Source organism: Motacilla alba, chromosome 11 (genome assembly GCF_015832195.1).
Source record: "Motacilla alba alba isolate MOTALB_02 chromosome 11, Motacilla_alba_V1.0_pri, whole genome shotgun sequence".
Classification (NCBI taxonomy): domain Eukaryota; kingdom Metazoa; phylum Chordata; class Aves; order Passeriformes; family Motacillidae; genus Motacilla; species Motacilla alba.
Window position 1 is genome coordinate 12509868 of NC_052026.1, and position 27132 is coordinate 12536999.

A 27132-nucleotide genomic window follows, 5' to 3' on the forward strand; every position below is an offset into this window, starting at 1 on the left:
CTTCTGACCTGAACCCAACCTCTATTTTTCAATTTGACTCTTTGCAGAGGTAAATACTCACAAGGGAATTAAAGGAAAAAAGCCAAAGTATAGAAGGAAAAGAAAAAGAAACTCAGAAAAATTAGTACATTTCCTTTCGAAAAAAGTTAGGGCAGGGAGGGGCTAGAAACTAAAAGCCACCCTTTGTGCAGAATTGGTGCAAGTCCCCAACCTGGCTGAGCGTTCTCCCTCTCGGCCCCTCCGCCCTGTCCCGCCGGAGCCATCGGCGCTCCCCGGCCCCATCACGTGTCCGGCCTTGGACGGGGACCCGGCTCTTCCCCTGCCCGCGGGGCTCCCCTCGCTGCGGGGCTGGGGCTGTGCTGGGGGACCGGCCCGCTCCCATCCCTGATCCCAGCCCCGCTCCCGGCCCGATCCCGGTCCCATCCCAGCCCCACTCCTGGCCCCATCCCAGTCCCGCTCCCGGTCCCATCCCAGCTCCGCTCCCGGTCCCATCCCAGCCCCGCTCCCGTCCCGGGCAGCTCCGCTGGCTGCCGGCGGGGAGCGGCCCCGAGCCGCCAGCGCTGCTCGGCGCCCGCAGGCTTTCCCGGGCTTCGCTGGCAGGCTGAGCAATGTCTCTCGCTAACTACACGCAGATGTGCCTGCTTGGCAGCCCGCTGCGCAGACCGAACCGAGGGGACGCGGGATCAGCGCTGTCAAATGGGATGTGAGTATCTATTAAGCGCGTTTGATCTCGGTGGGTTGGGGAGGGTTGTGCGGCGAGCAGGGTGGACTGGAGTCTGTGCTTACTGCTTCCCTTTGCTCCCAGCTTTTCTTTTTGCCCCGCTGCTCTTGAATGTTGTTCCGTGCGGCAGCCTGGACCATGATGGTTAACACGCAGCAGGGTCGGCTGCAGGCTCCGAACACGCAGGCTCCAGCCCTGAGACATCTGCCTTACACTTTACTTTCCAGAGAACTTTCTTTGAATGTTTAGGTTGTTTTCACGGAAGTGTGGGGCTTCTTTAGACAATGCCTGCAGTGCTCTGAGACGGGGTTTCCTCCCAACCACAGACATGTTCCAGTGGTGGCACGTTACATTTGCAAGCCATTCTTCATCAGTAAAAGGACATGAATCTCCCCCATGTTGCACTGTGGTATGCTTTGAGCAAAACATGAGAATTTTCAAGCTCTCTAGGGTCACAAAAATAGAAAATAATTTAGCCCCTGTGAATCATCAGGCAGTTACTGATATTTTTAAATAGCTTTTGGGCAGATTCTGAGAAACTTATGTGTTGAGTGTAATTTTGAAATTAGTGGGGCACATCAGCATGCATTCCCTGTCCCATCTCCCACGGATGTAACAATACATCCATGCTACTGCACTGCAATTGCTTGGGTTTGGGGTGCATTGGGCAAATTATTTATCAGCAGAGGGTCTGGGAGCAGAAGAGGTGGCGAGCACTGCAGCCTGGGCAGGCCTGGGAAAGGAAGGGGTTTGTTTCAGTTTCTTAGTCCTTCACAAATCTGCAAGGCTTTATTCCCCTCCTGGGGCCCAGAAAAATTAATGTTTGAAAGAGAGACAGCAGGTTCCTCACCTTGGTCATTCAGGAGGGACCTGTCTCCCCAAAGCACTCAGGGTGTGAGTTGAGCTGCTGAGCCCTCTGCCATTCTGAAAATCAGACTACCAGCAGCAAGACTGCATCTGAAGGTAGGACAGTACCTCTGGAGGCTGCTGGGCCTGCAGAAGGTCCTTGGGCTTTACCTTCTCCTGCCTTGCAGGTGGCTGAGCCCTCGTTAGAGGTGCAGGGCTGTGCTCAGAGGAGCTGGAGTTTGCCAGGCTCCTGGGGCCCAGCCCGGGTGCCCGGCTCAGCTCAGGGCTCAGTTCAGGGCTCAGCTCAGGGCACAGCTCAGGGCACACAGCTCAGGGCTCAGTTCAGTGCTCAGCTCAGGGCACACAGCTCAGGGCTCAGCTCAGGGCTCAGTTCAGGGCTCAGCTCAGGGCTCAGCGCAGGGCTCAGTTCAGGGCTCAGCTCAGGGCACACAGCTCAGGGCTCAGCTCAGGGCTCAGCTCAGGGCACAGCTCAGGGCTCAGTTCAGGGCTCAGCTCAGGGCTCAGCTCAGGGCTCAGCTCAGGGCTCAGCTCAAGGCTCAGCTCAGGGCTCAGCTCAGGGCTCAGTTCAGGGCTCAGCTCAGGGCTCAGCTCAAGGCTCAGCTCAGGGCTCAGCTCAGGGCTCAGCTCAGGGCTCAGCCCAGTGCTGCACGGGCACTGCCCCCTGCCCAGGAGGCACAGAGAGCATCACACACTGCCTAGCGAGCTGCAGCCCCAAACCGTGCCCCGTGTGCCCGAGTGCTCACAGTGGGCCAGCAGGGCCAGGGAGCAGGGTGCTGGCAGCCAGCCCTCCCTGGAGCTCAGTCCTGCAGGCAGCTGCTCCTGCCAGGGTCTGCAGGGCTCCCGCAGCACCGCAGTCCCCAGCGAGGAGGGGCCAGTTCCTCTCTGGGACCCTGCACGTGGAAGCAGACGCCTCAGCAGCCCTCCACAGCAGCTCTGCAGCTCTGTGCTTGAGCTTCTACACTTCAGAGGAGTTTCTGACTGGGCTGGCAGGTGAAAGGAGGCGACCGCAGCAGCCGTTTGCGAGCAGTCATCCAACGTGACTGGCATTGCAAGGGGAAGGCTGGCAGTGCCAGCAGGAGGAACTGCAATAAAATGGGACCAGCCAGCTGGGAAGCTGATCAAACTACATATTTGAGGACTGAGGCAGACAGATAAATAAAGCACCCTGTCCTGTAACAGCATGGATCTCATCCATTCGTTTGCTCTGGCCTGGAAAAAAATTTCAAAATGCCCTGAAAAGCAGCTCTGACAGGAAAGTTGGAAATTGTCTTTGGAGCAGGGCCTGCATTTTTGTTACCTGCTTCCTCAGTGTTTTAGTCAACAGAGCTTTTGCCTCCAGGTACTACAGCAAATAGCAGCAGTGATGCTGCAGCGCTGTGACTGTGGCAGTGGCCAGCAGTGTCTGAGCTGTGCCATCGTGGGCAGCTGAGCACTGAGCCTCTGCTCCTCTCACTGTGCTCCCTTGGTTCTGGTTCAGGAACCCAGTTCCTGGGACAGCTCTCAAGACACTCAGCTAATTAAATCCTACAGCCTGCTCTCAGTTTGTTTACAGACTTCAGAACTTGTAAGCAGCTGAATAGGATGAGGTTTTATCTGGTAAGGCAGTGAGTGTTTTGATACTTCATTTTTCTAGGGCTTTGCACTTACCAACATGCCAAAAGGGGTCTTTGTATTTCAGCCACCTCTGTCTTCTAATCAAGAAGATCAAATAATTCAGCATCACTTTGTGATCCTGTAGCTCCAAATGAGACCTCTTCAGAAACACCCTGAAATGCAGAGGGGAGTTGTTCAACACCAGGGCCACTTGAAGCAATGACTTTGATGAGGTTATTGGCTTTGCCTAGAGTGGGGTGGTAGAAAAGCAAAGAAAGAAAGAAAGAAACAAACCCCAAACCCATGGAGGAATAAAAGCCATTACATGACACCCAAACACAGAAGTAGAACACAGCTTCTTCCTCTGCTCCAGCACACAGAGCTACTTTTCCCCTTTAAACACTTCAAACTCAGTTTAAATTATTAAACTCAAGTTGTTTCATGCAAGTTTTTGTGTGTGGGGCAGAACAAACCCCATTTCCATCACCTCACATGTGTCAGCTGACACAGTTCCCTGTGGGTACCCCAAAGAGCCCAGAGGAGGTTTTGCCAGGTTTTACATCAGGACAAGATTGAGAACTTGAAGCCTTGGCCTTTGCACTTCACTTCAGGTTCCTGTAGAAGGGTAGGAGAAGGATGGAGCCCAATGCAGCTTGAAGAGAGCATAACGTGATTCCTCACCCAAAGCAACACTTTCCATATTGGCATGTTCAGCAAGACATTTCAATTGAAGTGGTGCAGGCACAGGAGTCAAACACTCTCCCAGCCCTCAGGGGTGCAGGGGATGGGACCAAGGGTGTCAGAGGGAAGGTGCAGCCTCCAGGGCTTCAGGCAGTGCAGACTTCTTGGTGTCAGCATCCTGCCCTGGTGGGAGAAAGCTCACCTGCACACGTGTGTTTCACACAGCCCCAGCTGCAGCATGGGCACGGGGTATGTCATTACTGCTTCTTGAACAGTGCCAGGACTCTTCCTGGGGTAGAGGAACCAGGTGAGGAGGAACCTGGGAGTCTGCTTTGCTCTCGCTGAGGGAATCTGGATAGAAAAATTCCTATAAACCAGGCAGGAGAGGGACACGTGTACAGCCTTTTCCCCTTGCAGGCCAGAGCCCAGGCAGGTCTCAGTATCCAGCACTGGCTGCTAGAAGATGACTTTGTTCTTGTGGAATGCGTTCAGCAAACATGAAATGAAAACAAACATCCCAAACCTGAAGCATTGCCTCAAAGTATCCCCACCACCAAGATTGTACAATCTTCTCTGATGATTACAAAAAATCCTCATCAAACCCATCAGTGCTGGATGCCCCACACTTTCTTTAGCTCATTTTATGGACAGACAGCTAGGACACCTCCATCAGCAGCCACAGCCCCACACGTTTCATGGCCACACGCTGTCCCTCTGCTGCCCTACCCAAACCTACCAGAGGCAGCTCCAGCGTCAGGAGTGAGGAGAGGAGTCAGGAGGGAGCTGGGAGCCCTTCCCTTGCAGCAGGGAGAAGCTGATCCGAGGACACCCCACAGCTGTGTTTGGGGGGATGGATGTTTCTGTGAGCCGGGCTGGGGTGAGTGGGCAGCAGAGCTCCTTGCTGGTTTTGTGCCCCTGTGCTCAGTGCATCATGTTTTCAGCTGGATTATCTCAGCTGCTTTTCCCAGGGCTGGCTGGATTGAACAACCGCTCCTCGAGGCACAAAGCAGTGCACCAGAATCACCAAGGCTTCTTGACTGAATCTGGGGACAGGATCCAGAGGACTCATTCCCACTTTGGCCCTGAGCAGAAGTGTCAAGTGATGGAGATGTGATAACTGTGGCAAAAAAAGATTTCCAGGATGAGCTCAAGGTTTCATTCAACTGGGAATGAAGGGCTAACCATTTTTTTTTTTAATCATCACTTGACTGCTTTTATTGCAGCTGTTCTTGGCCATATTTCAGAGTCCTCCTCTCAAATAAATGAAAACCAGGCAGAGGACTGGGCCCTCTGCCCGAGCGTGCAGCAGCGCAGGTCAGACTCCCTGCCTGGATGCTCCTCAGGGTGCCATGCCCAGCCCTGGCCACTTCCAGCTTTCCAGCCTTTTGTTGTCTCTTGGGCTCTGCAGGCTGTGCCCCCTTGGCTCTTCCAGCTCATTCCCTATATATGGCTGCCCATCTTGCCACCTCGTGGACATGGGACCTGTCAGCCTCTTCCTGCTGCCCAGCTCAGCCCTCTAACAGTGCTGGTGCTCAGCCCAGGATGGAACATCCCCAGCCTTCCCAGGACCCCTGTCCTGGGGAGACCAGCCCCATTATCCCATTCAGACCCCATGAAGCCAGACCCAACCCCCCTCTGTATCCATCCCCGCCCAGCCAACACAAAGAGGGACAGCTGCCTTTTTTTCCCAGCTTGGAGGACTCAATAGGCAGTGCTGGCAGCCAGGCTATTCCCAAGGCCCTGAGTGATGCAGCAGTTTGTAAGCCCAGCTCCATTTCAGGCTGGATGGAGGCTCCCCCCATCAGCAGAGGTGCCTCTGCCTCAGACACCTCAAACACTCTGCTGTGCACCTCTCTCACATCTCTTTCCTTTGGCATCAAATATTTCCTGCTCACTTTGATAGCCCTGTAATTCTTTTCCCCTGGTGTCCAGGTGGATGAATAATCCTTTTGGCTTTAGGACATGCCAGAGCATCTGCCAGAATCATCAGTCCCTCTGTATTCGAGAGCAGAACAGCTTTTCCCACACTGACATCCATGGATAGAGCTTACGCCACTGTAATAATCAAGGGTATTTTCCTTCCAAAGAAGGAAATACCTAACAAAGACTGGAAAATCCATATAATTAGATAAAGGAATGACTTCAAGGGCTGGCAACCTCATTTGAAAACGAGAGGTCTGTATTCAGCCCTGAACTGTTTTATTTCAGCGTGGAAATCACTCTTTCGGATCCTTTACTTTCAATAAAAGAAAACACAGAGGAAAATCTGGGCTATCTGCCCAGGCTCGTAACAATTCAGGGTTTTTCTTGGCTTTTCCAGGGGCAGTTATTGCCAGATTCCGAGATGCTGGCAGTGTGAAGCTGCAAGCCATGGAAATTGCGAGTTTCGTGACACACGCATTTTATTCCAAACCCTTGTCGATAACATTAAACACAGGAAAAATCCAGGACTTTCATCCAGCTCCTTAATTACCATCTGAAGCCTGGCAGCTGAAATAAGATCAAACTTTTGCATAGAAAAGGACAAAGAAATTTGCTGTTACTGTGAAGAAAGAGGGACTTCAGACGTAAAATGCAAGCCAAGATGCTATACGTGTCAGGAGGGGCTGTTTCATGAGGCTGAACATGGTTGTGAGCCAAGCCACGTGGCAGAAAGAACATAAACAGAAAACAGATCCTGAATATTCTAAACATTTGAACAACAGTTCACAAGAGATCTGAGAAAATTGTTCAATCCTGCTATCAGTAACGAAGTTATGCCAGTGAAAACATCTGCCTAGGAGTGAAAGGTAAACAAAAAAAGCTAACAAATGAAGAAAAGCCTCTGTCAGAGGGCAGAAAAAGGCAAGAAACGAGGCCTAAGGAAAAAACCCATGGTCACCAGGACAAGGCCAAAGTGATTTTAGATCCACCAGGAATGCAAAGAGCCTTACACCAAGGCATGGGTATGCTGTTTTCCTAAATAACAATTTCATAAATAATGGAGATAAAGAGAATGAGGTCAGTAAACATTTTGGAGCTGTACTTGGGAAAAAGACATGCAATAGCATTGATGGTGAAATACTCTCTGTTTCAACAGTGCCTTGGAGGTGAAGCTAGCCAGTAATGTAAAAGCACAGTATTTAAATAATGATGTCCAAACAATGTGCATCTAAGAATTTTAAAGGGTCTGGCCAAGAAATCAACTGGTGATTAATAATAACTGGTGATTAATGATCAATAATTTTCTTCCTCTTAAGTCTTGAAATACTGCTTAGATACCACAGGTGCCACTGTTTTATTACTTCATAATTACAGATTTGTCAATCTAATTTTGAGTTTGAAAACTTAACATTATGGCTGATACATAATTGATTCATGAACAATTAGCAAGGGATCCAATCCAGGACAGTAAAAGGAGATTTGCTGAAAACAGATACCACCAAATTCTTACCAAGCATTTGCTCCTTGTCCTGTCACTGTATGCCCTTGTCAGACGTGCCTCTCCAGCTTTTTTATCCCAGAAGTCACCTTTGGACATGATCTCAGCTAATTCAGGACAGAGAACTGTAATACCTTCACAGGTAGCTTCTCTTAGTACAGCACAGGCAAGAGAGAGCCACAAACCACACATGAGCATGATTCATTATTAGTGGGGGTATAAAATACTCACGTGCACTTGTGGGGAAATTTTTGGGTGAGGCTCAACTTCCTTTTTGCTGAGGACAGGAGGAATGATGGGGTGATGGGAATGGGTCATGGGAATGATGATGGTCTCCCACCTCCTCCTGGAGCAGCTGTGCAGTCCCTCAGTCCAGCTCTGTTGTTGCTGCTGCAGGGAGTGGCTGCACCCACGGGGTGATGACAGGACCTGCTGCTTGCTGCCTTCTTACTACTCTTTCACTCTCATTTTGTTTGCAGTTGAAGAACTGAGCAAATAAGACAGAAGATCTCCAGGAAAAGTGTAAGTGAGGAAAAATCCTGTATTTCAAAGGGCAGCTTCATCTATCATACATGAACAAAATTTTCCTACCACCGTGCTCTGGTCTTGCTTCTGCATATTAGTATTTATTTCCCCACCTCTCACTAAGGGGTTAGGGTGATTTGGCAGAGGAAAAACACCCATGGCCCCTTCTAACCTTATTAATGGAAGTTACTTACAATGGTTTAATATTTTATAAAGAATACTGGCAGGAGAAAGGTCCTGTGTGAATTCCAGACTGTACCCAATGCATTCATTTTGAGTACAAATTTCAGTTCAACAAAAGTTGGCTCCGTGTGCAGGGAAACACCAGCAACACACTGCCATGAAGAGTCTGTCCTTCAGCAGTCAGCCCTGGGCCTCCCTGGTTTGAGTCAAAAAAGGTAAAAGCAGCACGTAATGGTTGTCAAGCTAGGAAAAAAAAAGGTAATTATTTATGGGAGAATGGTAATTATTTATGGGAGATGAATGAATATTTATGGATCATTCATCATTTTGCACTTTGCTTTTCCCAATGAAATCTCTGAAATGACAAAACACATTCAGCAGTAAGGGATGCAGGATTTTGGGTTGTGCTTAGAGGGTGGTTTTCAGGATGATGGATGACTGCTTAACCAAGTCACAGGGCTGGCTGGCACTGGGATCAGCAGTAAGTTTGCAACCCTGTGTGCCTTTTGACAAGTTCTCTGTGCTTGTGTGAGTAAAAGGTGCTTTGCTGCTGGGTTTTTGAGTGATGTTTAGTCTTGCCTGCCTGCTTCAGACCTGCCAAATCCTCACTGCTGACACACTGTGTGTTTGTTTACAGATGGGCAGTGGTGCCAGGCAGCTCAAACACAGCTTTTAACAGTCCCAGGCACACCGGAGAGACAATGAGAGTTCGCCTCAAAGGGGATGTGATCTGTACCCTCCTCCTGCTGCTGGCGCTTGGTTCCTTGCTCTACTCCCAGCTGGAACATTTAGTCCCGGCAGGAAAGAAGGAGCCAGCACAGAACAAGCCTCGAGTAGCACCAAAAATATTCTCTGATCCCAGAGCATCTGTGAGGCGGATGCCAGCAGAGGCAACTGCACCCAGACCCCAAGGAACCCCTGTCATGAGACAAACAGAAGCGGCCAAAACCAGGCTCCAAACTACAACTCCACCCCCGCTGACTGATTCTGCCTTCAACTTCAAGCTCTATCTCCTGAACAAGGATAACAGGAACTTCAATCTCCTCATCAACCAGCCCAGGAAATGCCGAAAAGCACCGGGAGGTCCCTTCCTGCTCATTGCTATCAAATCAGTAGTTGAAGACTTTGACAGGCGTGAGATTGTCCGGAAAACTTGGGGCAGGGAGGGTTTGGTGAACGGGGAGCAGATCCAGCGAGTGTTCCTCCTGGGAACACCAAAGAATAGGACAGTGCTGGCAACGTGGGAGACCCTGATGCACCAGGAGAGTCAGACATACCGGGACATTTTACTCTGGGACTTCATGGACACTTTCTTCAACCTGACCCTGAAGGAGATCCACTTCCTGAGCTGGGCTGCTGAATTCTGCCACAACGTGAAATTCATTTTCAAAGGCGACGCTGATGTTTTTGTCAACGTTGAGAACATTGTCGATTTCCTCAAGAGGCACGATCCCACCGAAGACCTCTTTGTTGGGGACATCATCTACAACGCCCGTCCCATCCGTGCCCGGAAGAGCAAATACTACATCCCAGAGACCATGTACGGGCTGAGCATCTACCCCGCCTACGCTGGGGGAGGAGGGTTCCTGCTCTCCAGCTGCACCATGAGGAAGCTCTCTAGGGCTTGCAGAGAAGTGGAGCTGTTCCCCATTGATGATGTCTTTTTGGGCATGTGCTTACAGAGAATCAACCTCAAGCCCATTTTACATGAAGGGTTCAAGACCTTTGGCATTGTTAAGCCTTCTGCTGCCCCACACCTACAGACGTTTGATCCCTGTTTTTACAAAGACCTCATGGTGGTTCATAGCCTGAAAGTTGCTGAGATCTGGCTGATGTGGAACCTGCTCCACAGCCCACGGCTTTCCTGTACTCAGAAGAAGCAGGTGAAGAAGCCTTTCCAATGGAAGAAGAAAGCTCAGACAACAACACCAGCACCACCCCTCAGATAATGCAGGCAGAGTGCAGCACACACAGCAAACCAGCCAAGAAAGGGAGCCTGGAACTCACACAGCCCAACAAACCAACTTTCCAACTGTTTTAGCACATCTTATTTACAACATTAGGAGAAGACAACAAACAGTTGCAGGAATTTGCCCAAATTCCACATTTGCACATACATATCATGTGGGTCCTTCTGTACTAATGAGTCCAAATAATCATAACATATATATAATTTATTATTATTTATTAGGATTATAGTAGTGCCTAGTGGGGCAGTGTGTAAAAGCAGATTGAAAAATGCAGTCCTTGGACATTTTCCAGCATGGTTAGAAGTGTGAGAAATGAAAGAAGACCTAGGGTAAGAACAGACACCAGGGAGCACAGGGATCATTGTCAACTTGCTACTTGACTTGGACTCATTGAAAAAGGACCAAACAGGAATGAGGGTACAGCAAATCGAGTCCCTTAGAGTCTGCTCAGATCACATCACTGCTGCCTGGTTGGTTTTCCACAGGCCTTGTAAGAAGAGAACAACAAACAGCTGTTGAAATGGGGTCCTGCAGTTGCAGTTCAGGTGGATTACAAGAAATCAAACTGGATGCTGAGGCTGGCATGGCCAGAGGAGCAAAGGACAGGTAAGTAGATGACTGGAAAAGAGCAGACTAAAGGGCCTTTAGAGAAAGGACAAGAACTTCGAGTTGATCACTTTGAGTCTTGATTTTTCATCATTCTTCTCAGTTCAAATATCTGCTCTATTGACATACTCGAGATTCAGGGGACCAGTGGAGCAGGTTTTGGCACTCCCCTGAGCTCAGGCTCTCTGCACTACACTGACTGACATTCAGGGAAATTTCAGAAGTCATCAACAGTATTTGAGCACTCTCATGAACTGACCCAGATTTTCAGAAGGTTTGCGTCTGGAGAGATCCTTTGGCCTTTGCTTATAAGCATAACCCCACACAGAGCTGCTGCTTGCATCACACTTGGGAGCTGCTTCAAACCAAAGAGTGCACTGGGCTGGTTTCTGCAGACCTTGGTCTCTTGCTTGGCACAGTCAGCTGCAGAGGGCAGCCAGGACTCTCGTACTGCTGCAAGCGTCATGTGAAGGGAGAACGTTTTCAGACAAAAGGACTTCAGAATAAAAGTCCATCTAAATTTATTGCAAGAAATCAAAACCACCCAGCAGTCTTTCTGTTGGGCTTTCCAAGGTTCAGTCAGGAACTTTGTGAGTATTTTAAGCATCAGACAAGAACACTGAATTGCTCAGTTTTTCAAAGTATAGTCCAGACTTTGATGCATTTTGTTTTTCCCAACAGCGGACTACCTTAGAAGAATATACTTTTATCAGACATCAAAGCAAAAGTGAATTCCTCTAAATCAGGGTTACAAAGCTGTGAAATTCAAGGGGCAAAGAGCCTGAATTCACCTCTGATACTGTGTTTGTTAATTCTTTTACAAGTTTTTACCCCCTCAACAAAACTCCTGTCCATCAGAGAACCCCTCGGGATGGCACATCCACACAGCTTCAAAGGAAACTACAATCACTCATAAGAGCCCAAAGTTCCTTTCCCTTGCACAGAGCCCGGAGCACAGCTGCCTTTCATATCCGTGTGTAAGCTCCCTCCTTCCCTCCCTGCAGCAGTCCGGGCTCAGTGCTGCTACTGACAATGCTGGGAAACAGCCTGTGAACAACAGCTTCACACGCTGGTGATCTTCATCTTGAGTTCAGGCCTTACAGGAATGTATTTCCAAGAAAAAGTCAGCTTTATAGAAATTGAAAGATTTCTACATTTGAGATTATTTCAGGATGCAATCCTGAAATCCAAAATGTTCACGTGAGCTTCACAAGGAGCTTTGCAAGGTGTGGAACTAAGCCAAAGCCTCACTGGTAGGACAAAACCACCCCTGCCCCTGTCTGCTAACATGTGATCCTTGTGTATTTATGAGACTGTACAGAAATGTATTCCCTGGGACTAGTTTACAGATTGGGAAATTATTTATGCCATCATTAAAAGACAGCATGCAGATGTGCCTCTAGTTGTCAGAGTGAGTTTGTCAAGCACACCTGCACACATGTTGTAAGACTAAAACCACAGGGATTTTTTTATGAAGACAGTAACATGAAAAATGCATTATTCATTATTTTGGATAACTTGGTAAGTCTTTCCTTATGCTGGACTTATTTTAATGGCAATGACAGAAAAATAAACAGAGTTTGCCTTGTGATTTCCTATGAGGCAGCTAGTTAGGTTCAGCAATCCTTATTAAGGTTTTCCTTTTACACTTGAAGATGCAGAGATTGTGTCCTCCCTCTACAATGTCTTGAGATCTGCAATCTATCCACAGCACAGCATTAATGAGGGCATTTTGTCCCAGATCAAAGTTGTTGTTGAACAGCTGTGTTGACACAGTCTGTGCCAGCACATACCCTGATGGCAGAAACAGAACTAAACTGTTTACTCCATTATCTTAGTCTGTAGAATAGCTCATTTCTCTTATCCAGTGAATACCAGAGTCTCTCTTGATCAAAGATCCATCTGGTTTTGCTCTCCAGCCTCTGCTGCATGGCCTGTTTGACCTGGCTTTAAGTTTCCATTTGCCTCTGCAGCTGAGCTGGAAGTTCACAGATGTCACATGTGAGCATTATGCTCTGGGGAAACGCTGAGGGCTGTGCTGCAAGCCCTGCAGTTTATTGAGTTCTTACTGCTACAGTAGGCAAAGGCTTTGACTTCACCCAAGCTGAAGATTGTTTCCTTAAGGATGAGGGTCTTTGCAGAAAACCCTAAAGCCTCAGGTGTTTATGACAACGGGCAGAAAAGAGCCTCTACCAACCTTTCTGATGCATCACAGAAACCCAAACCCATCCTTTTCAGAATGACATTCTGAGTGGGTTTTATTAACTGGCCAATTGAGTGCACCAGTCATACTCACTATAAATCTGCTTGGCAATTCTTTTCATGACTAACTCAGGACAAGAAAAGAAAACATAAAAACATCCTAAGTGGGTGCCACCAGTAGCAAACAAGGCAAGCAGACTTCCTCAGTATAAACTCCTGAAACTAACACAGTACAGTAAGTTTTATGGAGTCTCAAGGATCCACACACAGTCAAGTTTTGTTCCTGCTGTACAAAAGTAGCCAGATTTGGTCACTACAATGAGCAAAGCTGGCTTGAGCCTCACATTCAGCACCTCCAAGTGCATCTCTGGACACACAGACTGGTAGGGAATGCCAAGATCCATCATTCAGTCAAGCCACTGCAGACAGACATCACAAAAAAGAAAGCCAAAGAAGACTGTGAAGCAATTCAGTATTAAAATCTTGTGCTTCCTGTCTGCAGCCTAATTATTCATCTTTCTACAGCAGGCTCTCAGAAGCAAACCTCAGCTGCACACTCCAACAGCACAAAATAATCAAACAGCTCAGGGAACCTTCACTACATATCAGCACTGAGAACATTCCCTGGGAGTGCTGACAGACCAGCAGATCAGAGAGAAACAGACGTCTGTCCCAAAGCCCAGCATGAAAAACTGCTGATCTCCTGGGCTTACCTCTTGCAGCTGGACTTGCAAATCTCAGCAGCCCAGAAAATCAGCCCACCCCATTTCCCTAATGATGCTACTAACTGCAGGGACAGTTTTAAAAACCACTAAAACTTTTAAATACAATTTTTCGTTACTTTCTGGGCTTATGATCAGTAAGAAAACCACAGTGAGGAATGAGAGTGGAAAGTAAAGAGGAAATAAACCCAAAGGAGGAGCACAACTGAGTCCCTCCAGGAGTGGCAAACAGCTCCCCCACCATTCCTGGCCAGCCCAATGCTCTCTCCAAACCATTCAGCCTCAGCTCTTCTCTCTCCCCATCCCTTTCCCAGCCCATCTGTTGACAATCCATGAGCTAAAAGCTTGGAAAAAACCTAACACAGGTTTGCAGTGACAGCCTTGTCCCAAGGGAGTGCCTGAGCTGGGTGGGAATCAAGGTGTGACAATAAGACAAATGGTGTCTACAGCCAGAGAAGCAGAAAAGGGAGGAATAATCTCTGTAGCCTCCCCACTTGTGGATGCAGCAGAGCTTACCCAGCAAGGGACAGGGTAAATTCAGAAATACAGGGCTGCAGTTTTTCTGAGATGAGCAGAGGGGAAAAGGGAATACAGCAAATCAGGCTGGTTTGATTATTTAGTTGATTAGACTGCACATTGCATGATCATGCAAGGGTTTTTGTGATTGGTATTTAAAGTAAATGTCTCTCTGAAGGATGATAATAAAAAAATGAAACTAATGCACTCAGTGATATATATATATATAAAAAAAATATATATAAATATATATATGTATACATATAGTGTAGGTGTAAAGCATTAAGGCACTTAAAGGGGAATTTTCATTAATGTATGAAGCAGAAAAGATTACATTAAACCATTACAGCCAGTCCAGAACAGAAGTCCTGTAATAATGGTATCTTACACCACAGTGAGTGCCCAACTCTGCAAACTCCAGCTTACCTTTCCTGCCGTTTCAAGCACTCGTTTTTTCCAGATCATGAGGAGAAATGATTTCACCTGCTGGAAAAAGAGACATCCCCACCAACACCACAAGAGCTTGGGATGTAAGCTTTGGCAGATAAACATTTTAGCAGTGACTTTATTAGTCCGAGCAAAAATTCACATAGGCAAAGAATATGGTATTTAACTTGCACCAGAGCTGTCCAAGTAACACATGCACTCCTCCCAAAAAAATCCTTCATGGGCTCTGCTTCACTGAGCCTGTTTTTAATGCTTAAGAATTGTATCCCCAGTAAGCTCCATCTTTCGTTTCCCCTTGTTTTACTTCAGCCTTACCTTCTCTCTGAAACAACCTGGTTCACGCTTCACATGAAAAGAACCACCAGAACTAAGCAGTGTTTCAACTGCACAGACACACAGTGAGGTGTTTATTTGGCTACATGTGCTGGGTCAGATTGTGGCTGACAGGCAGACAGGAGGGAGCTTTGCACTGGTGTAATCAAGGTTTTAAAAAAGGTGTTTCATCAGGCAAAAGTCAACACAGAACAATTGTAACTAGCATGGAATAACGTTTCTTGCACTGTAACAACAAAAATTACTCTGAACACAACCAGCCACATGAAATCAGACAACTTGGTCTTTGCCCAAATTCTCTGGAGAAAGCGAGCAGAGAGGGCTTGGACATAACATTTCTTTCAAAGTAAGAGCCACACTGACTCCCACGTGCAGATTTACTTTCAACGCACATTTTGAGCCACCAAACACAAAAACCTAACAGGAGTTCTGGCTTAGAGAAGTTAAGTGACTAAGAGGTTCTAACAGCAGGTAGAGAGTCAGTGTGAAGGGGGCAGCAGCACCCTTGATTTCCCTCTGGAAAACAGCAGCTGGCCCCTAACCTCCAGCCAGCCCCAAAGCAATGATGAATCACCATCTTCTTGTAGTGCTGAAAGACTTTGTTTTAAACAGGTTGGATGGGAGCTCTGGCATTTGAACGATCATGATCACATGAATCAGCTCTCACATACCCTATGAATACTCTTTCAGAAAAAAAAAAAAAAAATCTGTTTAGAATTAAAAATGTGGCAGTTCCTGGCAACAGAAGATTGCTTTTTCTTGTCAGGAACTGCATTTTGGGGAACAGAGGGTTCTAGTATTACACAGCAGCACTTATCCACACAGCACTGCCTGGAGCCATCACAGGAGCCCAGGGACTGCTTGAAGGCTGAAGAGCAGGTGAAGAAATGTCAGCTTCACCTCCTCAAAGAAGGGCACAACAAGCAGTTTTATTAAGTGTAAACAAATGAAATACTGTGGACAGTACTGCAATATTCAAGTTAGGCACACACACACACACACAAACTCCTCACCTCTTTACAAAGGAAAACAGCACACATCAGAAGGGGATCATATGCACTACATGTTTTATTAAAAATGCAATTGTACTTAACTTTATATCAAACAATTTTATCATATGAACCCAAAATGGTGGACCAATGCACATGTTGCCAACATGCAGGATCTGTATCAAACCACACAGGATTATCACAAGGAACGAGGCTACCTGGCAAAATGGGATCTGATGCAGCCCAAATATCTCAGTTCCCTTGGGAGGGGGAGGCAGAGCTGGCCCCTTGCTCCCCCTAAGCAGCCCTCAGCCCAGAAGAGCTCTTGCTTCAGGTGAACTGCCTCGTCCCAGCCTCCCTCCCTGCCACACTGCCATCCCTGCCTTGTCCCCCAGAGCTCCTCTACTCCTTCCTCTCTTCTTTCTGATTCAAACCCACCATCAGTGCCCTCTACCCATTCCTGAACTCAGCCAGCAGCATGAGTTCTTAACTGCTCCACAAAGTCCTTAAATGCTCCACAATGCTTCTCTAAAGCATCAGCTCAGGAACAGCTTGGCTTGCCTTAGTCCAAAAAGGAACAAACGAATCAAAACACCTCAGACAAGAGAGCTGTGAACAGCTGCATTCACAAAGGCTGGGTGAGGAAATCCATAAAAGCAGCTCCACGTTCTCTCTCCTGGTGCTTCTTTAGATCTGCCTCTCCCAAATGTCAAATGCTTTCAGCTTAGCCCAGCAGCACCAGCTAAGATGCAAAATTGCCTTTAATTTTTCATCTGGGCAGAGAATTTTTCAATAGCAAGGGGCTGACCTAGAGAAGTATATGGGTTATATGTTAGGAGAGAACTCTTAACTATCAATACTATTTTAGTCACTAGGTCTCACCAGAGCATGACAAGTGAAGCTGGAAGCCACTGTAGTTATTAAACACCAGAGGTTAGCTGCTGCTCCTGCCCTGAGTCTCAGGGTTCATGCTACAGCAGCAGGCCTGACCTCACTCTTGTGAAGAACTTCAACTCAGTATGCTTGAGAGCAGGATAGTGGTGGCATCTCCATAGCAATTACTCAAATCATCCCATCAAGGATTTATCTCCTCTTGCAGCTTATCTGGAGCCTTTATTAGAAAAGGATGGATTAAAATTACTTGAAGTTAGCAGCAGGATTGCCGTCACATTTTAGTAACAAGAATGAGCACGCACAGCATCTCAGTTGAGAGGCCACAGAATTCTGTGAGAGCACCCTGAGCCAAGGCAGGCAGGGTGAGCCTGCACTGCAGCACCGGGGAGGCTGCAGGAGGAGCTGAGTGCTCTGCCTGCCCACACAGCCAGGGCAGGAGTCCCCTTCCTTGCGCCCTGCATTAACCCTGGAGCTGCTTCAGGGCAGGGAGACTCCCAAAGCTTTTCTATGAAGCCCTGTGGGGCACACGAATGCAGTAGGAGAATTCACTGCAGGCATTTCCTCCCTTCTGCTGTGGAATATTCCCCCTCTTTGAAGCTCAATTGATTTCCATGATCCCCAAGGGCCCACAGGAGCATAACAATCTCATTTCTGAACACAATGCAGAGCCCACGGCGCTATCGACCAGTTTAAAGACTTCTCCACTTCAGGGCAAAATGTTACAAAATGCTTTAATGTATCTTTCAAGTTATGTTAGTTACTGTTTCTTTGGAGAACATACTGAACTGGCTATAAAGTCACTACACACTAGTCAGGTACTTCTAATACAATGGCTGAAAGCCAGTAAAAAAAAATAATTATTGATAAGAAAACAAAAAGCAAGAACATCCATGATTTTATTACAAAAACACCCAGCAACTGTATTTAACACAAAAACAGTAACTGAGAGTCTCTTTTTATTTTTCTTTCAGTGTACATGCTCATTATTATTCCATTTAATTTACAAGAAGGGCTACGTAAAATGAAATTAAAATTAGAGAGGAAACAAAAAGGAAGATTGAGGCATAGAATTTTCTTAGCAAGCAACGATCACAGGAGACAGCACAGATTGAACAGGGATTCAACAGGAGTGACACCTAGGGATAAAGGTAAACAGTAACTTTTTCCTTATCCATTAGATTCTCCATGGGGCTTTTTTGTTTGTTTTAGCAAAACAGTTTAGAGTATCACAGTATACAGGAAGACTAAATGGCAAAGAACGTCTCACACACACACACATTTATCCCTGCTACTGGTCCAGGATCCCAAACTTCAGTTAACATTCGATTTCCTATCTCTCATTCATTGATAAACTATACAGGATTACACTGTACATGGAGTTAAAATTACAAAAATGTCATATTTACAAAAATCTGTACACACATAGTAAAACTCACAAAATTGTCATCTATGTATCACAAGTTGCGACACCAAAATATTAAAAATGGGATAAAATTATACATTTCTCTTGTCCATTTTTAAAAAGGGTTCATTATTTCAAAGACAGACCACCTATTTCTCCCAAATAAGACTGGTAAGAGAACTAGAAACCTAAAGTATCCTCCTGGGATAAAATGTCGCGAGCAGCATCTCCCAACTAGAAAGAAGCCTGTATCCTGTCTGCTGGGGTGGGGTGTGCAGTTAGCATATATGTACAGAAATGGTGAAACTACGACGAGGATGTCTTTGGCTAAACCTTTGGCATAAATTAAAATCATACATCAAAAGTTACAGAAAAGGTTATCTTGGTGATGGCGGAATTCCAGAATTTCTTTCTGAGATACCATTATTTACAGCTTTTCTTTCTCTGAGGAAATAGAGTAGGAATAAAGGATTTTGGAACAGAGGCAAATGAGGCAACATTATTTCTTCGTTAAATTTTTCACTAGTATGAAAAATTGTATCAAATCTTTTCATTAAAACATAATTCAATCATAGAAATAACCCCTTCCAGAATTTTTTTTTCCTTTTGAAATTGCATATGAAAAAAATTAGTAAACCAGCCATGACAGAAAAAAATTGTATCAGCATATCAAGTACATATTAGTGCAGGAAGGTGGATAAATTTGATCCACTGTATAAATAAGCTTTATGCGCAGTGTACATTAAATAACCACCACACCCCACTCACACCCAGTACACAGATGCTCCTCAGTGAAGATAAACGTTTATCAAGTAATTAAAGTGTATGTAGTGCAAATGTTACAACCAAGTATTATGCACATGCTACTTGCTTGGTTTAAAGTTACACAAAGATGTGGTGCCTGAAATCATGGACATATATACATCCTTGTCACACTTGGTACAATGTCCTAAGCCACAGAAATACCGAGGTGTTTAGATCTATATATATATACACACACGTTTTCTTAAAATGTGACCACCACATCAATACAGTAACACAAACAGACTAAAATCAATACCTGCTTCCAGATGCTCCAAGGCTCAGAAAGTTTGTGCTTCTAATTCTTGCAGTCATTACGTGCCCCTCTTCCATTTCCCCCTTCTGCCAGCTGAGAAGGAGGGACAGTCTCTTCACGTCTGTGCTGCATAGGATGAGGGCGACGGAGAGGAATAAATGACGGCACAGGCACCTAAGCTGCTTTCCTCCATCAACAGTTCCATGCCCCATGATGAAGGGTTGAGAGAATTTCCTCTCCACACCACTCCAGGGTGGAAAGGCTTATTGAAAAAAAAAAATAAAATCATAACGTGCTTTCCATATTATAAGTGGCAGCAAATCAAGGCACGCTGTACTAATTCTGTAGCATTGAGATTAGCTGACTTTGCAGGGGATGCTCACTGGGGAAGGTCCGACGTTCTCAACTGGCTGCTGGGCCGTGTGGGGCCATACAGAGTAACAGAAGCTATGTGATTATTCTGCATCACCTGCAAAAGCACAGCAGGGAAAAGGGAAATTAAACTAAGTGCTTCAATAAACAGAAAATCAGAAGTATTAAAATGGTGAATACAGAAGTGATCTGCCTGAAGAAAGAAATCCCAACAACAAGCTCTTGGCTAGTTCCAAAAAACAGTCTCTCAGATTTCCATGACACAACACCATCTGCTCCAACCAGCCATGTGAATGTATCTCCTGCTAGCACGAGTTCCAGGTGACAAACTTGAAGTTTCAGCTTTAACATACAAATGTACAACCTCAGAGAAGAGGTTGCAAAGATCCCTCTGCTAACAGGCACTAAAATTATACCACTCCCAAGCACTGGCTTTTAATGCAATAGGAGTAAGAAGCCACTCATAGTAATAGCAAACTCATCTTCCCATGCTCAGACAAAAGTAAAAGGGTTTTTTCCTAACCTCAAAGATCATTCGCTGCAGTCCAAAGCAAAAGGTTGACCCAAATGGGTTAGTGTTGTTTGGAGATGATGACCTGAACAGAAAAGAGGGGAAAAATTTTTAAAATGGGTATCTGAGGATCAGGAACATCTTAAGGAGGAATAACTACTCAGCAACATAAGGTGAATTCATCTTTATCATGGCTTTCATCAGAAGAAAGTACCTCTGCATTATGCAACACCATTGCTAGACTCTAAGCGAGCCAAAGGAAACTCTGTTTGATGCCACAGAGCCATTAATAACACTTGGGGATAAAGTGAAAAAAAACCCACTAGTGACCTCTACAGGAAAACTCTCCTGCACTTAACTTGAAGAGGAAGAACCCTAAAAAAACCCCAGATACACAGGAAAAGCACCATGTTTCTAAACATTATTTCTGTGCAGGATCTTTCCCTTTGTGTCTCAACCACTACCATATATGTTTACTATATATAGTCTATTATTTATATTAACCAGATACTGCCTATTTATCAACTGGATTTAGCATGTCAAGAAGATTAACCTATATGATGCTGAAATAGAATAATCCAAGTTTTATTAAACAGTATTTTTCAAGATCTATATACCACTTTCTTCCAGTTATTTCTGGTATTTTTGGATTGTACATTGGCAATTTCTGTTGACTGCAATGAATTTGAGATTACAGCCAAAAAACCCCCTAATGAATATTTACCTTTTGTCCTTTCTTGTAAACTGGTCAGTTTTTCAAATTGCATGTCTGAGCCATTTGAGATGTGCTCAGTAAAGCGCTCTCTGGTTGAACTACTCTCTACAACACAGATGGAAGAAATAGAAGGGCTCTATGTCATCACTATTTCACCTTAGCTTTACTTCAATCACAAGGCTTCTGCTCTAATCATCTCACTGCCATAACACAGGAGCAAAGGGGAACAAGGGGCACAGTGATTAAGGGGGGGAAAAAAGAAAAAAAATCAAAGTCAAAATCATGTGAAAGTCTGATAAAAATACATTAATTTATCTGCAATTGCTGTGGTATTTGCACAGTACCCATCACTTACACTTGTCCTGAGATAAAAATCATGGTTTCACATCATAAAATGATAACTGCAAACAGATAATGCCCATTTAACCCAGTATCCACCTCAATGCCTGCAGAAACACAGCAAATTAAAGGCTATTCTATCTTCAGTCAGCCCAAAGGAATTGTAGAACCACATATGTTCATAAAAAACAGGCTTCTTCAGACAGGCTGCTGTGGTATATGTTATCATGTGCATATACACTGTGCTATATTATGTTATTGAAATACTTTTAAAAAGTATAAAAACTCTACACTATTTATTACTCAAAAAGAAAGACTTTCCAATGCATTGTTTTCTCTGAGATCTTCTTTGGGTTTTGCATTTCAAGGAATTTTGGAAATGCTTTCACTCAGCATGTCATTTTATTTCCTCTGAGAGCAGCTATCTCATCTTGTTAGTGGCCAAAAAAAGCCCTGAAACTTTAACCAGCAAAGCCATACAAAAGTAACCAGTGCCATAAACACTCTTCCTCACCCTCTGTTGTCAACCCAATCCTTGCCAAGTAAAATAAAGAGAGATTTTTACCTGTGAAGTACCACTGGCTTCTCTACAGGGTGCCCCAGTAGATCCTGAATACTGTCCCACTGTAAATACATCAATGAATTTGTGTTAAAACAAGGCACAAGAAAACTCTTCCTTTTATCTAGGAAGAGTGCCATGCACATTTGTTAGTGACAAACCTATTTGTTGAACAAACCTGAGGTTGTATTTACAGATGTATTTTTCAGCTGGAGCTATATTCAGTAATGGAACTATCCACTGCTAGGGCTAGTAAATTCTTTAAGTGATATTCTCATTTTTGTCTAAAAATAGTTTGGAATTAGAATTATTAATATTACAATTTCTATTGGTCTTATGGATAAAATGTTGCTGGAAAGTCTTGTGGCATTTTAGGGGCACCTCAGAGAGCAAAGCAGCTGTGGGAAACTTCAACAAATTATCCTCTTACATACCTTTGCAGAGAGGAAAAATAGCCCCACTGCTACCTCTCCCAAAAGTCTTTCCTTGATTTAACCAACAATATTGGAGAAGAGGAAAGCTGCACTATTTAATGACTGGGAAGTGTCCTACAGTTTTCCTCACTTGAACCGGACCCCAAGAAGCTGCAGTTTCACACACAAGACTGAACAAAGTCAAAGCACTGAAGGGAGTAAGTTAATTCAAATCAAAAAACATAGAATGGCATCTTCCAGATTGCTGACTCCCATTTTTCTTCCCAGTATGGGACCCAAAATTCACCAAGGAAAGCCTTCATTTGGCACCCCAGGAACCAAGAGAGCAGCAGTGACCCTGGCTGAATGCTGACTGCAGAGACATCGATGAACAGTTTTTGAGAAGTTTTTCAACTTAATGCAGCTGTCAAATATGCAGCAGCAACTGCCCAGCTGGGAAGTTCATTGAGGTGGCAAGGCTGTGGAGTCTTCAAGAAGCCTGCTGTCATCAGGAGATGTCACACTGGCAGTGACATTTTTGAAAGGCTGCTGCCTAAGAAACATCCCATTACTGGTGCCCTTCAGAAGAACCTGTAAGGGCACTGGACTCTCCAGTTAAACAGTCCAGGTCTTCAAGAGCTATGCTTAGTACAATAGCTCTGTGAGAATTTTGTTTAGGAACATGTCTCCAGCTAGCATTCAGCCACCACTGCTGTTGTTTTCCCCTACCACTTATTTCACTATTTCTACCTGCAGCTGTGTTAAAATGCAAGCTATGCCATAATGTAGTAATTTAGTTTACTTGAAGAGTGCTATTAAGAATGAATTCAACCATTTAACATATCAAAATATTTAAAACACAAGATACACACTAACTTTTGGCCTTCTACTACTCCATTTTAAAACAGCATGATACCACTGCTGTAATTTCTTTGAAGTGTGTTGTAAAGTTGGCATGAATCATCTAGATGGTTTAAGAAAATCAGAAAAACACTCAGATCTGCACAGGCTTACCTTGCTGTATGTTGTACATGTTTCTGTCTGTGAATCAGCACTATCTATGAAACAAGAACAGAAAAGCTTTTATAGCTTAAGCTTGAACAGTCCCCTACACAACCCTTTATTTTGGCATGTTAATTCAGATAGCAGGAGACACAGGAGCTTTAGATCAGGTCATATATAAATTTATCAGCATTCACTAGCCATCAGAATTGTCAGTAACACTGACTAAATGCCAGGTAAGGTGATAAAGCAAACCTCCCTATTTACAGCAAGTCCCAACTTTGAATCTTAAGGTTTTATAATCTTAATCTTAGATGGAAGAACACCACTGTAGAAGAAACTCCATCTCTTTGCACTAAGCTAACAGCCACTCCAGGAGGTAACATGACGTGCCACTCATTAATTCCAAAACACTCCACTGCACTTGGAGGGAAAGCTGGCTAAAAGTGACATCTGGAGACTCAGGAGCTGGCAGGCCTAAGATCAGTGAAAACATTACTCTTCCACAATAAAGATGGCAGAGAGCTTGGGAATCACAGCCCACCTATTAAAAAATAAAAGGACAGCATTGCATTTACAATTACAGCCTTTAAACATAAACTCTTTGCTGGTGGTTTCAAGTACTGTCATACATATCTTACATACATATATTTGGGTACTCCTAAATACTGAAAGCTTGTTCCCAAAGCAGTGGGAATGGACCTAGACATTAAAATGTCAAACAGAGCTTTCAGTCAAGTTAAAGACCATTTGCTCCTCTGTATTTTCCCTCTCTAAACATGCTCTCTTTATGCTGAGAGTTCAGTGTCTGTGCAACTTGAACTCTGGCTCTTAATTTATCATCTGAACTTGAAGTACAAAAGGGAACTAATAAAACTGTATCAGGCAGTTGCCACCAGAGGGAAGAAGATGGGCTCTTCAAAACTGTAATAACATCTGTTCACAACTTGTTGCATGTCCTGGGCATAAGCTAGAGGCCAGAAAAGCCGGTTAGAAATGCCAAATAAACAAAAAAATAGAGACATTAAGAATAAATTCATAATGCTACTTGAAGTAAATAAAATTAATCCCAAATTAATGCTTTGAAGTACAAAAACCTAAGGGGAAATAATTTTAGAAGTGAAGATTTTCATGCTCATTCTCTTGGCTGAAGTACAAATTAACTTTCATGTAAGCCTGCATACACAAACATTGTTTGTCCAGGTTTTTAATCCTCCATATGCTCAAACTGCTGTGACAGCCACAGGAGGATTGCACTTCACACAGCAAGCAAAATGCTTGCAGTAAATACCAATCAGAATGAGGAAAACTTCCCTGGCCAAAACCTAGGCAGCATCTGGCATTCCCTGGATAATCCAAATACCTTCCCAGTACACATTTTTGTTCATATTGAAGAAGTCTACTTCAATCACTGTGATCTTCAGACAGGGTTCCCCTACTTTGCTGAGATTAGTTACTGTACAGAGCTGGGAATATCTTAGTACCTTGCCAAATCAGCACTACTGATTACAGATTTCTTTTTTCAAGTAGAGATTTTCAGGTGAACACAAACAGACATACACAGAGCCAGTGTACCTGGATGTTTATTTTCATTCCCAGATAAACCAGATTATATTAAATACCAGTGGACTGGACAGATGAGCTCAGAGTAACACTGCCTTACAATCAGATTTAGAGCCTCCAGGTACAGGGTAATTGATTTTAGCAGAGCAGCAGCATTACAGGATATTGTGATGTTGCAGCTAAATATTTGATGATCCAAATAAGCAGCTAAATATTTGCATGATCCAAATAAGGGAAGAGGTAGTGTAAGTAAAATCAGAGAACTGCTACCTTGCCCTTAAGTGTCTTTTCCACTTAAATAGAAATCTAATCCCAAAACTTCTTCTCTGTCTCAATGACTGTCACTGTTAGCATCCTCTGATAATGAAGGACAATTAGAGACCGCTCCCAGCTCCCCTTGGAGCATTCTGTGCCCCCTGCAGCAGGACAGCAGGGAAATGCTCACCTCTCTTAATGACGAGTGGAATCTTGAATTCACAGCGATGGTAACTAGAAAGTGCAAATCATAAAGCCATCAGAGAACAGAGAAGCCAAGATAAACTGCACAGCCACAGACTTACAGCTGTTAATAATCCTTTTCATAAGAAGTCATATCAATAATAAAATGAAAGTAAGGATCTATGATAGCAGATTAAGTTCTCAGTTAGATTTTCTACATCAAAAAAGGCAGCAGCCTGGGAATGTTCTAATACAATTCTTTAGAGGACACAAGAAGTCCTTCAGCATCAATTACTCTACTGTTACACAGAGTGGATAGAGAAATAATTAGTTATGAAACAGCACTATAGATTTCTCTGTCACTAACTGCTTTAATCAGACATCCAATCACTAACTCATACTCCTCCTCTAAAGAGTTTACACTTAGAAAATATTGAAAACATGTTCAGAAGATGAGATTTTTAAATCACTAACTGAAATCACATTAGGAAGAAAGTAGCCATGTAGCTCCCAGAAAATGGTAAGACATTTAAAACATACTTGCCAGTATATACAAAGGCATTTAAAAGTAAAAAGAAAATACTACTAAAAAATGTTACTAATGATGTCTGCAACCTCCACAGGTTACCAGATACACCAAAGAGACTTACGAAAATATAATGTAATTCTATAAAGAGAACATAAGATTTCCTTTTCACTTGATTTAATGTACTCTTTAATAGATGAGTTCTGTACACTCACATGTTAAAGTTGTAATGACCAGGATAATTTGTATGCAGGACAAATTTCTTCACCTTGTGAGTGTTTGCATCAAAGAGAATATCCTGTTGAAGACAAAAAACAAGATGAAGCAATTTGGGTAGGAAGGTAGAGCTCCCTACACTAACCTGAGATTACTTAAAATAGCCCCTGCGTAGAGTGACATACATTTATCTCACTGAAACTGAATCAAATTATGAAAAGTAGTATTTGAAAATAAGACTATTTGTAAATTCAAATAACACATTTCCTCCAGCACTCAATCACAACTGCAGCTTCATTTGCTAATGTTGGCAAGTTTTCTAAGGAGGTCCTGTTTTTCTGCATATTATTTTCAGCAATGTAAACTAAAGCAAAACAGCTGCAAGAAGGAACATGAAGATTTAACTACACTCCACAGCTCAGCAAGCTTTCACAACTGATGCTATGGCACACTCGCCTCAGCTCTGTGGGACAGGGGCATGGATCTCAGGAACAAGAACTAGTTCCGTATACATCAGGTACTACAGGAAAAGGAGAAAACCTAAGAGGCTGCCAAAGTGCAAAGAGCCCTCCATCCACTGGTGGAGATAAAATGCTGATTAAATTTGTAAGCGTTAAAGGAAAGTCAAGTGTAGCTTTTCATATCCAGAGATTCCTAAGGCAGCAATCAAGAGTTTTGCAGCCTCTCGCCTCCTGAAAGGACTGCTGTGTAACTAAATCAAAAGTTTACATGAATTGTTTAGGGAAGCTTTCCACTCACCACTCCAAGTGTGAAATAATTGAAGAAGTAGTCATTGCACTTTGATGGGACCTGCTTATGGGGCGAGGGCGAATGGATTTTCATCTGCAAGAAATACACTTTTCAGATGCATTCAATAATGCTTAAAGATGAATGCCTTTAATAACAATTCTACATTCAAACAAATTGTTATAATCTCATTTGAAGCCTTTGTTCAACTAAGGAAGATACTGTGCTTCATGACAGGACCATCACCTGCTTGCAGCAGCACAGTGACACATCAGCTTTTTCAGTTATCATCATTAAAAGACTTACTTACATTATGCTGCGTAAAAACATTAGGAAAATATCAAAGTATATGCTGAGGTTATTTTACATACACCATAAGTGGAAAAAAAATAGGCAGCACACACTTGCTAAGGCACATCTGGGATACAAAAGCACTCCCATTTGTAATAATTCTTAAACCAATTAACATTACACAATTTGATTTTTAAAATAAATTTAAAGAGATTTGCATCAATTTAGATTTTAAAAAAGCTTAAACCCTATTACATAATGGTTCAGCCTGGTCTATCATGTCAAGTAATACGTTGAGCACTTGTAATTTG

The 27132-nt window shown here is 44.2% G+C and overlaps 2 protein-coding genes across 4 annotated transcripts in view; one reads left to right on the top strand and one right to left on the bottom strand.

Annotated features, from left to right (window-relative positions):
• Positions 1-203: 203 nt before the first annotated feature.
• Positions 204-19409, top strand: B3GNT9 (UDP-GlcNAc:betaGal beta-1,3-N-acetylglucosaminyltransferase 9). Its single transcript, XM_038148584.1, has 3 exons — positions 204-703; positions 7763-7805; positions 8629-19409. Exon 3 carries the CDS (start codon positions 8693-8695, stop codon positions 9938-9940), a length of 1248 nt encoding a protein of 415 aa, XP_038004512.1. The 5' UTR covers positions 204-703; positions 7763-7805; positions 8629-8692; the 3' UTR covers positions 9941-19409.
• The window catches only part of C11H16orf70 (chromosome 11 C16orf70 homolog), a 35029-nt gene continuing 25444 nt past the window's right edge, over positions 17548-27132 (bottom strand). The window contains exons 10-17 of one of the 3 annotated variants that reach the window (XR_005258332.1): positions 26543-26626; positions 25783-25865; positions 25049-25092; positions 23053-23096; positions 21632-21690; positions 20025-20097; positions 19133-19598; positions 17548-17806 (exon numbers count right to left, since the gene is read on the bottom strand). Coding sequence is in view for 1 of the 3 variants with exons in the window: in XM_038148583.1 (XP_038004511.1) it covers positions 19509-19598; positions 20025-20097; positions 21632-21690; positions 23053-23096; positions 25049-25092; positions 25783-25865; positions 26543-26626 (477 nt within the window). In the remaining 2 variants the exon portion in view is untranslated. Of the gene's footprint in view, positions 19599-20024; positions 20098-20736; positions 20833-21631; positions 21691-23052; positions 23097-25048; positions 25093-25782; positions 25866-26542; positions 26627-27132 lie in introns of all 3 variants that reach the window. The other 2 variants (XR_005258333.1, XM_038148583.1) reach the window with 2 other exon arrangements.